The 12,638-nt window shown below is 37.9% G+C and overlaps 1 protein-coding gene across 1 annotated transcript; it reads right to left on the reverse strand.

Moving 5' to 3' along the window:
* Positions 1–249: 249 nt before the first annotated feature.
* On the reverse strand, positions 250–879 carry LOC137817544 (uncharacterized). Its single transcript, XM_068620836.1, has one exon. The coding sequence runs from the start codon at positions 877–879 to the stop codon at positions 250–252; it is 630 nt and encodes a 209-aa protein (XP_068476937.1).
* Positions 880–12,638: the final 11,759 nt, after the last annotated feature.

Here is a 12,638-nt window from a genome sequence, read left to right on the forward strand (position 1 = left end):
TCATTAGCCATAAGCACGCTATCTAGAATCCCTTTGTCCTTTAGGAATGTCGATTGACTGTCATCAATAATTGATGATAGTAATTTCTTAATACTGCCAGCCAACACCTTTGATATGATTTTGTACATAACACCCACTAAAGAAATAGGTCTATATTGCTCAAGCTTAGCAAGGTCCCTTTGGGATACACCCAGTTTCATGAAAGAGAACCATCGCTGCCACAACCTCTTCCTTTATGACATCCCAACTTTACTTAATAAAATTGAAGTTGAATCCATCAGGACTTGGACTCTTTGTACCTTCACAATTCCACACAGCGTCCCTTATTTCTTCCTCAGAAAAGCCAGCTATTAGGCCCAAACTGTCCTCCGATGATAGAGCCTTAAACTCGATCGCATCAAGTCTAACTCCAAAATCTTTCGTTGATTTGAATCTATTTTCAAAGAGCTTATTCCCTTCAACGTGCACTATACTAGGTTCCTCACACCATTGGCCCCCTACCTCAACACCCTTTACTTCATTCCCGAGTCTTCTCCATCTCAAAGACGAATGATAAAATTTGGTACAGGAGTCCCCATTCTTGAACCAGCTTGCTCTAGCTTTTTGGCATATAAGAGAATCTAATATTTTTTCAGCTTCCCTCATACGACTTACCAACTCAATCCTCTTCAACCTATCACTTTCCCAAAGGACGTCATTGCAGGCTTGGTAATCAAGATCCTCTATTTCCTGCAAAATCCTCTTCTTACTGGTATGAATGTTACCAAACACATCCCTGTTCCATACTTTTAGATCACCCTTCAAAAACTTCAACTTCTCTTTGAACCTAAAAAAACCACTCCCCTGAGCGGGATAGGAGTTCCACTTATCCTTCACCATCTCACAAAAGCCCCTCTCCATAAACCAAGCATTGATGGTTCAAAAAGGTTTAGGTCCCCAATCTTTATCCATAGACATCACCACTATAGCACAGTGGTCAGAAACTTCCCTTCGTTGCACGTACTGTTTACACATTGGCCAATTTTCCACTCTTCAGAGATAAACACTCTATCTGATCTACTCTTTTCCGAACCATTTGAATTAAACAAGTGAATTTTTTTACCTACAATAGGGAGGTCTAGAAGTACATTTGCATCGATGAAGCTATTGAAGCCTTTAATCTCGCTTGATTAGTCATCCTTGACCCTAGTTCCTTTCCTGTCACTACGTCTTCTAGTGGCATTAAAGTCACCACAAAAGCACCAAACCAAATCTTGTGATGCCGCTTTAATGTTGGTCAACTCCGCCCAAAGGATCTTCTTATGGAGGCAATGTAGACATTTACCACTGCACATCTGAGATTAAATTTAAGATGTTTACCACAAACAACAATAAACCCATTCCCCATCACATGACTAATGTAACTAAAAGCTTCTTGATGCCACATAGACATCAAACTACCACTTACATTGTCTCCTTCATAATGTAGCCAACCGATCTTATTGTCCCCCCACAAAGAAAAACACTTGGTTTTCGAGAACACCTTTGATTTCGTTTCTTGCAGACATACAAATTTATCTCCCTCACAAGCTATGACTTGTCTCAAGTACTTAGCTTTGGTACTTCCCCCCAACCCTCTTATATTCAAGTTCACACTTAACATTAAAAACCATTTTTGTTACCCTCCTTTGAGCAATTCACAATCTCTGAGTCTCTCTCTTCCATGAATACATATTCTTTGACGACCTCCTCTTCCTCCCTATGATAGGTTAACCCTACTTGCTTTCCAATTTCCCACAAATTCGATGGTTCCACCAAGATACGGGATGCGCTTAAACGAGTATTACAATTGTTAATATCCCTATCAGATATTAAAGCTGATGACATACTGTCTTTGTGCTTAATTTGGGTCTAAACATGATTTAATAAAATTCAAGGTCCATTGATTAATGTAAGAAGTTAAATATATATATATATATATATATATATATATATATATATATATATATATATATATATATATGTTCCGTCTGGTTGACCGGGACGTCTTCGTGCGTGGCCTCAACCGTCAGCTAAGGACTCCTTCCCACTGATTGCCTGCGAATTCCTGCAAAAAAGAGGACAAAGAGGCGCCCTAGCGGCCGTTTGCACTCCGACGCTCAAGTCAGCCAGCAAGAAACACCAAAAAACTGTCCACCCCCGTATCTGAGCACCGCGTGTGGCACTCTGAAGGTGGTAAAAGAACTGTGTATCTGTGTGTGTGTTGTCTCCTTTAGGCAGAAATCTTCTCCGATCACTTGTACGTGACCTTAAAGCACGAGCAAGCAACCAAAGAGTTTTTCGTTAATTTGCCAAAGGTTCCAACCCTTTTTCCGACATTCTCAGCGCTATTTAAACTGCCCCCCAGCATTTAAAGCGCCTTAAAGCGCTTTTAAACTCAAACGTAACGCACTCATTAAAGCGCTTGATTACGAAACGTAGCGCATTTAAGACGTCGAAACGCTTGGGAGCCATAATAGTACCTGAATGCTGAAAAGGGAAACTGTATTGAATATCTTTAATTACCTGGCACCTGACTAGAGGGTGTTTCTATTCCGGCATTGCTGTCATATACGTGGAGGGCCTCACGACGCCTTGACCCCATCTGGGGGCGTTTCTGCCCATCCGGGGACGTTTCTACGTGTGGGTCCTCCTGCTTGGGAGTGCTACTGCGCTAGGGGTGGCTTTTTGGGTGCCAACTCATGCCCCCAAGTATCTAGCCACTTACTCTGAGAGCGTATCTGCCTTCCTCTCACACCCTGCACCCGGTTATCCTGGGCGTGACCTTCCTCTTGGGTCGTATCTGTCCCGAAGGCGTCTCTGGGGCGGCAGGGGTACTTCGCGAGTCAGGCTGCCCTTCACTGGTACTATCACTATGGCCTTGAAGCCACCTTTTCCTTCTCTTTATCACTTTCCCGAGATATCGGGACCTGAGGCTTTCCCACGACGTCGCTCCCTCCATGGTCTTTCCTACCCATGGGTATCGGGGAACCACACCGTGATTGCCTTGCTTTTACACTGTTTGATCTGGCGACGCCCTCGCCTGGGCGACGCCTTCACCTAGGCGACGCCTTCACCTGGGCGACGCCTTCACCTGGGCGACGCCTTCACCTAGGCGACGCCATGCCTTAGTGACGCCTTGTCCTGCCTTGGCGACGCTTCCTCTTGGCGTCTCTACACCTGGGCGACACCTTGAGTTGACTTTGACCTTCCAATCGTTGACTTTGACCTTGACTTAGTCAACGTCCTGATACGGGACGGTACAATTTATATTACCTAATGAAAGCTAACCTGATGGAGATTGAGAAAGAATAGAAATAGGATTTTGTCCCTGCAAAGAAGATTGTCTCATTGTTGACCATCAATAAAGGGTGTGACAAGAACAAAATTGCCAAGAGATAGATTGAGAAAAAGAGATTAAAGACGAAACTGCTCAATAAGAACTCTCATGGATTAAGGTAAGTGTTTTTCTCTATTATAATTGAATATGATGTGTGAGAATCATAATTTGTAAGATCCTTAAGATGATGATGTTCATTACTGTAGGATTTGATTTTACGTGATTTAGAACGCTTTGATTGTACATGTGGTATCAGGGCATGGTTGCTCAAATTTATGATTATCCATGAATGATGTTTTTCCCAATTTTATGAACCCTAATTTTAAAATTATGAAAATTGAAAATAATATCATTTGAGGATAATTTTGATGGTTTAATTTATCCCTTTATTTCTGTTGCATTACAAATCGATTTCAAATTAAAATAATGAAATCTCAAGTCTTTTGCCATATCATAAAAGATAAATTGTAAGGTTTAATTTATCCCTTTATTTATGTTGCATTAGGAATTGATTTCAAATTAAAATAATGAAAAATCTCAAGTCTTTCGTTGCATCATAAATGATGAATTCTTGTTTTATTTTAAATGCAAGATGAAAAGATTATGATAAATAAAACTAAGGATATAAACATATACTTTTATATATTTTTTATGAATGATATTATTTCTGGAATTATCTGTATGATAGATTTGTAATCACCAAAGTGATCAAATCTTTATGTTTTATTTAATTCCAAATTACTGATGAATTTGATTTTAAATAATAATATTATTTTTGGAATTATATAGATTTGTGCCAAAGTGATAAAATCTTTATGTTTTATTTAATTTCAAATTACTCATAAATCTTATTTCAATTAATGATGTTATTTTTGGAATTATTTGTATGATAGATTTGTTAATCACCAAAGTGATCAAATCTTTATGTTTAATTTAATTTCAAATTACTGATGAAATTTATTTCAATTAATGATATTATTTTTTGAATTGTTTGTATGATAGATTTGCTAATCACCATAGTGATCAAATCTTTATGTTTTATTTAATTCCAAATTACTAATGAATTTTATTTTAATTACCTATAGAATGGATGGTAAATTATTTATTTATGGGTAAATTGAAATTCATTATTATAAGGCATTTGTGGATCAACCAAAAGTTGATTAGTTGTCCTTATAATTAATAGATATGATTGTTGGTAGTGAGTATGTGTTATTAGTTTTGTTTGTATATCCAAAGATAACAAGTATTTCTAGTTAATGCATATGTCTTGCCAAATAATGTTAATATTATTAACATCATTATGTTTTGTGTATTAATGTATCACCTAAAGGAGAACATTAATATGCATAAAATGTTTGTTTGTTATCTGAATCTATATTGTATGTTTAGTTTATGACTCGAAGTATTAATGTTAAACATGTGTTAATTAAAGTATTTGTTCTTGTGTCTTTACATTCATATGCTAAGTTTGTTCCAATCTTTAATGGATTGAATTTTCCTAATTAGAAACATGTTGCTTTTTTTGATGCTAGCAACATTGAAGAGATAAAGCTTGTAAAAGGTCAAACAGACTTAGCATGATGTTTATGTTAAGGAACATAACAAGTAATATTAAGTTTGTTCTTCCCAAAACTGATAATACAAAATAATTTATGAAGCTTGTGGAAGAGCGCTCCCAAAATATTGATAAGTCTCTTGCTGGGACATTAATGAGTACCTTAACTACCATGAAATTTGATAGTTCTCGTACTATAAATGAACATGTCATTGAAATGACAAATATTGCAGCAAGACTTAAGTCACTTGGAATGGTAGTGGATAAACTTTTTCTTGTGCAGTTCATCTTGAACTCATTACCGTTTGAGTATGGTCTTTTCCAAATGAACTATAATACCATGAAAGACAAATGGAATGTGCATGAATTGCACAATATGTTAGTTCAGGAAGAGATCAAACTTAAGAATCAAGGAAACTACTCCATTAATTATGTGAACAATTAGGAAGTTGGAAAGAAAGTTTACAAGAAACATGGAAAGGCTAAATGACCATTAAAGATAAACGAGTCCTTTACTAAACTCCAGAAGAAAAATGACAAATGTCATTTATGTGAGCAATCTGGATATTTTCAAAAGGATTAACGTAAGACTTGGTTAAAAAAGAAAGGAAAGCATAATACTTATTATGTATGTTTTGAATCAAACTTAACTAAAGTTCCACATAATTCTTGGTGGATTGATTCTGGATGCACAACTCATGTTTCTAATATGATGCAGGAATTCCTTTCAACCGAACCATAAAACCGAATGAAAAATTTGTCTTTATAAGGAATAGAGTGAAGGTTCTAGTGGAAGTTGTCGAGACTTATCGTTTAATCTTGACATTGGATCTTATTTAGAATTGATGGATATTTTTTGTGTACCTAGTATCTCTAGAAATTTAGTTTCTTTGTCTAAACTTGATGTTGTTGGATACCCTTTTAATTTTGGGAATGGTTGTTTCAGTTTGTATAAGAGTACTTGTTTGATTGGATATGATACTCTTTATGATGGTTTATATAAATTGAATCTTGATAATTTATATGCTGAAACTCTTATGACCTCACATCATATATATATATATATATTACTTAATGAAAGCTAATTTGATGGAGATTGGGAAAGAATAAAAATATGATTTTATCTTTGCAAAGAAGGTTGTATCACTATTGGTCATCAATAAAGGGTGTAACAAGAACATAATTTTCAAGATATAGATTGAGAAAATGAAATTAAAGAAACTGCTCACATAAGAACTCTCATGGATCAAGGTAAGTGTCTATCTCTATTATAATTGAATATGATGTGTAAGAATCATAATTTGTAAGATTCTTAAGATGATGATATTCATTACTGTAGGATTTGATTTTACATGATTTTGAACGCTTTGATTTTACACGACCTCCAAAGTATGAAACTCAGTCTTGCTGATGGCATTCTCATGGAGCTCTTCTTGGATGTTGTGAAAAATGGTGCGGAAGCTATGGATTGAGATGTGCAAGATCCTCCTAGGAGCTATGGTGATCTTGAAGGTGCATGATGTGTATGGAAGAAGGGAGGTTCGGCCAACCCTATGGTAGGTGATGAAGATGAAGATTAGGTCCTAGAAACTAGGCAAAAGCAATGTATGGCACAATGTGGGCAGCATAACATTACTCTCATTAATCTTGCAAATACAAGTGATGGACTTCTCCTTTTATAAGCTAAGGAGGCCGTAAATCCTAAGCTAAGAGAAGATGAAATGCTTCCTAAATGAAATGGAAATTACTCCACATGGAGCACATGGGCACATGGCCGGCCATGTGAGACAAAGTTCTAGAATGTGCACAAAATCTAGGGTAAATCACATATAAGACAAGTTTATGCTTTCTACACTACACTAACTACTAAGCCACCCCTAATGGGCCTCCATGTAGCATGTATAAGTTCTTCTCCCTCCAATCCGTTGCTTGACCCATTTGTGCGTGAAGGTGCTTGGTCATGGACCTAGTGATAGGTCCTAGACGGTCTAGGCTTCCACCTAGACGCTCCCTTTGTAGGACTTCCTTTGAGTTGGAAATCGATCTTTGCGAAGGTGAAGCCAAACTAAGTCTCCTTCCTCAAAAATTATTTCTTTCTTCCCTTTATTGTTGTATTTGGTGTACTTCTCATTTTGTTGTTGTATTTGGATTTTAATCTTCTCATGCATTTTCTTTATAAAATCGGCTTTGATTACTCCTTCCTTATGCACAAATTCTTGTGGATTAGGGAGAGGTAACAAATCCATAGGTGTGAGAGGATTAAATCCATATACTACTTCAAAAGGAGAAGCATTAGTAGTCTTGTGGACTAATCGGTTGTAAGCAAACTCAATGTGGGGAAGATACTCATCCCAAGATTTATGGTTTCCCTTCATGATAGCCCTAAGCATAGTCCCAAGAGATCGGTTGACTACTTCAGTTTGGCCATCCGTTTGAGGATGACAAGAAGTTGAAAATTGTAGTCTTGTTCCAAGTTTGTCCCAAAGAGTTTTCCAAAAGTGGCTTATGAACTTGGGATCTCTATCGGATACTATACTTCTAGGGAGACCATGAAGTCTCACCACTTCTCTAAAGAAGAGTCTAGAAATATTTTGAGCATCATCTACCTTGTGGCAAGGAATAAAATGGGACATTTTGCTAAAACGGGGTGTAGAGTTCATGAGGCATTGTTCTAGACTTTGCTTTTAAACATGATATGCATCTAGAACAATGTCTTTGGACATCTTTTCTCATGTGTGGCCAATAAAATTTTGCTTTCAAAAGGTCTAGAGTTTTATCAACTCTAAAATGGCCCATGAGTCCCCCCTCATGTGATTCCTTGACAAGGAGTTTCCTATGTGTACCTTGGGGAATGCAAAGTTTTCCTTCTTTAAAGAGATATCCCTCGGTCACATAGTAACCTCCTTGCGCTCTATGTTGACATTGGGCATAGATGGATGAAAGTTCTTGATCCTCTTGGTAAAGCTCTCTTATGTGATCAAATCCAAGAATTTGGGCACCCAATTTTGAAAAGAGTGTATGCTGCCTTGAAAGAGCATCGGCCACTATATTGGTGCTTCCTTTCTTGTATTTGATTACATAAGGAAATTGTTCAAGAAACTCCATCTATTTAGCATGTCTCTTGTTGAGCTTGTGTTGGCCCTTTAAATATTTTAAAGACTCGTGATCGCTATGGATGAAAATTCTTTGGACACAAGGTAGTGTTCCCAAGTCTTTAGGGCTCGCACAAGAGCTTAGAGCTCTTTCTCATAGGTGGGATAGTTGAGGGTGGCACCATGGAGTTTTTCACTAAAATATGCAATGGGGTGTCCACCTTGCAACAATACTGCACCTATGCCTACCCCCGATGCATCACATTCTATCTCAAAAGTTGATGTGATTCCAATAGCCTCATAGAGAAAGGTTCTTGACCTTCTTAGGAATCACCTTGAGTTGGACATTATAGAGGCACTTTTCTTAGAGTTGGATCATTGTTCTAAGACAAGAACTCACCAAAAACTAGTACCAAATCCCAAACTCATTTGGATGTTCCAATTATAGTCAAATTGAACCGATTAAAGTGGAAGAAAAATGCAATTGCACCAAACATATTACTTAAGGAATGAATTGAACCGAACAAAAGAGCTAGAAAAACAAAGGAAAAAGATGAATGGACAGAATTATAAAACTGCCGAACCAAAAACTCATAAAAACAGCAAGAACACCAAACCAAAACTCAAGAACACAAGCTAACAAAAACAATTGAAAGAGGAGAAAGGAAGGAGAGAAGAATTGCTCATGAAGATGGAAGGATGATGGATGATCTCGCCACTAGAAGTGTGGAATGCTCCTACATAAGAGTGCTGCCGCCACTTGAGGACTCAATGGATCCATCAAGATAAGACTAGAGAAGAAGGCTCAAAAGCTCTCCAATGATCACTCAAAATTTGAGTAGAGTTTTCTTAGATTAATTCCAATCTGAATTTTACAAAGAGAGCACCTCTATTTATAGCCTAAGGTGCTGAAAATGCAAGCTAAAACAATTCAAATTTCCCTCCTAAAGCTAGCTAAAACCGGCGCCTATTTCAAGCCATGAGGAAGGTGTGACTCCTTCCTTCACTTTGGCACCTCCTATTCTACTTCTACACCTATCTACTAACACCCCCCCCTAAAGCTCCTAACTAAAGCCTAAAAGATGCTATAACAATAGAGGTTTCTAAAGTTTCCCTCTAAGCACCTTCAACTAAAGAAATTACAAAAAGAGAAAATAAATGTCCTCTAGTTCCTAAAGCTTTAAACATGCTTCTTGTAAGCCTTTGAGGTGGACTTTGACCTCCATGGGCGTCTTTCTATTTTTGCCTCCACCTCCTCTTGATCTTGTTGATTGGCCTCCTTGTCCTCTTGAGCTTGATCTCCATCATACTCCCCGAGTTGGAGAGAATTCGACCACGAATTCTGGAGACCTACAGAAAAAGGAGTTAGATCGCTGACATTAAAAGTATGACTACCTAAGAATGTATCAGGCATATCTAACTCATAAGCATTGTCATTAATCCTCTTGAGGACTTGGAAAGGTCCATCCCCTCGAGGCATTAGTTTGGACTTCCTTTGAGTAGGAAAACGATCCTTTCTCAAGTGAAGCCAAACCCAATCGCCCTCATCAAACAACAATGCTTTTCTCCTTTTATTGGCAAGTTCAGCATACTTGCCAACCTTCTTCTCAATTCTCTTCTTGATGTCTTTATGCAAAGTTTTCACAAAAGAAGCCTTTTCATCCCCATCTTTGCACAAGACATCTCCAAGAAGGGGAATAGGAAGAAGATCAAGAGGTGTTAGGGGATTAAACCCATAGACCACCTCAAAAGAAGAATGGGAGGTGGTAGAATTTACTACACGATTATATGCAAACTCAACATGGGGTAGTAAATTCTCCCACACTCTAGGATTCCCCGAAATAAAACATCTCAATAGTTGTCCTAAAGTTCTATTCACCACCTCGGTTTGACCATCAGTTTATGGGTGGCAAGTGGTAGAAAATAAAAGCTTAGTCCCAAGCTTGCCCCACAAGGTCTTCCAAAAGTGACTCAAGAATTTAGGATCTCTATCGGACACTATAGATCTAGGAATCCCATGTAAGCGAACCACTTCTTGGAAGAAGAGGTTTGCAATGTGGCATGCATCATCCACTTTGTGGCAAGGAATAAAGTGAGCCATCTTTGAAAAACGATCCACCACCACAAAAATGGAGTCCTTTCCCTTTGATGTCTTGGGTAAGCCTAAGATGAAATCCATAGATATATCTACCCAAGGCATTGAAGGGATAGGAAGAGGAGTATAAAGACCATGGGGATGCATTTTAGACTTAGCTTTGCGGCAAGCTATGCATTTATCACACAAACTATGAACATGTTTATGCATATGTGGCCAAAAGAAATGTTCATGCAACACATCCAAAGTTTTAGCAACCCCAAAATGTCCCATTAAACCCCCCTCATGAGCTTCTCTAACAAGAGATAATCTAATAGAGCATTGGGGAACACAAAGACGTTTTCCTTTAAAAAGAAAGCCATCTTGAATAAAAAAGTCTTTGTGTCCTCCCTTAAGACACTCTTGATAGATGAGAGAAAAATCAAGGTCATCACGATAAAGTTCCTTAATGTGATCAAAACCAAGATATTGAGAGGTTAAAAGATTTAGCAAGGTCTATCTTCTAGAAAGAGCATCCGCCACAATATTTATTTTGCCTTGCTTGTGTTTGATCACATAAGGAAATTGCTCAATGAATTCCACCCACTTAGCATGCCTCTTGTTAAGTTTGTTTTGGCTTTTCAAATATTTAAGAGATTCATGATCACTATGTATCACAAACTCTTTGGGAAAAAGATAATGTTGCCAAGTAAACAAAGCCCTAACAAGTGCATATAATTCCTTATCATAGGTGGAATAATTGAGATGACTTCCCTTCAATTTCTCACTAAAATAGGCTATGGGGTGGCCCTCTTGAAGGAGAACAACCCCAATACCTATGCTTGAAGCATCACACTCAATCTCAAAGGTCTTAGTGAAATTAGGAAGGGCCAAGATGGGAGCATTAGTCAATTTTTCTTTCAAAGTGTCAAAAGCATTTTGTTGTGCTTCTCCCCAATGAAAGACCACATCCTTTTTCACTGTGTCATTGAGTGGTGCGGCAATGGTACCAAAGTTTGGGACAAATCTTCTATAGAAAGAAGCAAGTCCATGAAAACTTCGGACCTCATTCAAAGATTTCGGTGTAGGCCAATTTTGAATGGCCACCACCTTTGTTTTGTCCACATGGACCCCTTTACAACTCACAACAAACCCTAGGAATTCTATATGATCAAGAGCAAACATACATTTAGCAAGGTTAGCATACAAATGTTCTTTCCTAAGGTTTTCTAAAACTTGCCTAACATGCAACCTATGGTCATTCAAAGATAAGCTATAAATGAGAATGTCATCAAAGTAAACCACAACAAACTTACCAATGAAAGGTCTAAGAACATGATGCATGAGGCGCATGAAGGTACTTGGTGCATTAGTTAAACCAAAAGGCATAACTAACCACTCATATAAACCAAAGTTGGTCTTAAAAGCCGTCTTCCATTCATCACCCGGTTTGATACGGATTTGATTGTAGCCGCTTTTAAGATCAATCTTTGAAAAGATTTTAGAACCATGTAATTCATCCAACAAATCATCTAGTCTAGGTATGGGATGCCTATACTTAATGATTATGTTATTTATGGCCCTACAATCCGAACACATTCGCCATGTACCATCCTTTTTTGGCACTAAGATGATAGGCATAGCACAAGGACTCACGCTATCTTGCACCCACCCTTTCTCAATCAAAGCCTCAACTTGTTGGCGAATTTCCTTGGTTTCACTTGGATTGGTCCTATATGCTGGACGGTTTGGTAAAGAAGAGCCCGGTATCAAATCAATTTGGTGCTCAATCCCTCTCAAAGGTGGAAGTCCATTTGGAGGATCTTGAAACACATCTTGGAACTCTTCTAGAAAATTTTCCAAGCAATGAGGACTATCAACAAGTGATTCTACTCTAAGAGTTCTAGGGATGGCTAAGAAAAGAGGATGATGAGCCACTATTTCCCTTTCAATGTCACGCCTAGACACAAGGAGTGTAGGCTTAGAACTCTTATCTTTTTTTATCTTTTTTATCTTTTTCACTCTCCCTCTTTTTCTTCATGATAACTTGGTCCTCATGGACTTCTCTTAGAGAGAGAGATTTTAAAGTAACCTTGTGACCATGGAATTCAAAAGATAGTTTGTTGGTAAAGCCATCATCTAAAACTTTTCTATCAAATTGCCAAGGCCTTCCCAAAAGAACATGAGTGGCTTCCATGGGCACAACATCACATAATACCTCATCTTTGTATTTTCCAATGGAGAAATGGATGAGGACTTGTTTATTGACAATTATTTCTCCTAGTTCACTAGGCCATTGTAATTTGTAGGGCTTTGTATGAGAGATAGTAGGCAATCCAAGCGTATCTACTACTCTTGTACTAGCCACATTTGCACAACTACCCCCATCCACTATCAAGGAACACATGTTGTTTTGAATAAGACATCTTGTATGGAAAATATTTTCCCTTTGACTTTCATCAAAAGGTTGTGAAACTTGTCCAAGAAGTCTTCTCACAACTAACAAGTCCCCTTCAAGTGGACATTCGCTCTCTTCCTCACTAGATGCATGAGAAT

The sequence above is a fragment of the Phaseolus vulgaris genome, chromosome 10 (assembly GCF_000499845.2).
Source record: "Phaseolus vulgaris cultivar G19833 chromosome 10, P. vulgaris v2.0, whole genome shotgun sequence".
NCBI lineage: Eukaryota > Viridiplantae > Streptophyta > Magnoliopsida > Fabales > Fabaceae > Phaseolus > Phaseolus vulgaris.

What these genes read in the sequence shown, in the direction of transcription:
- LOC137817544 (XM_068620836.1), bottom strand. Translation starts at nt 879, where the DNA reads ATGGTGAAGGATAAGTGGAACTCCTATCCCGCTCAGGGGAGTGGTTTT.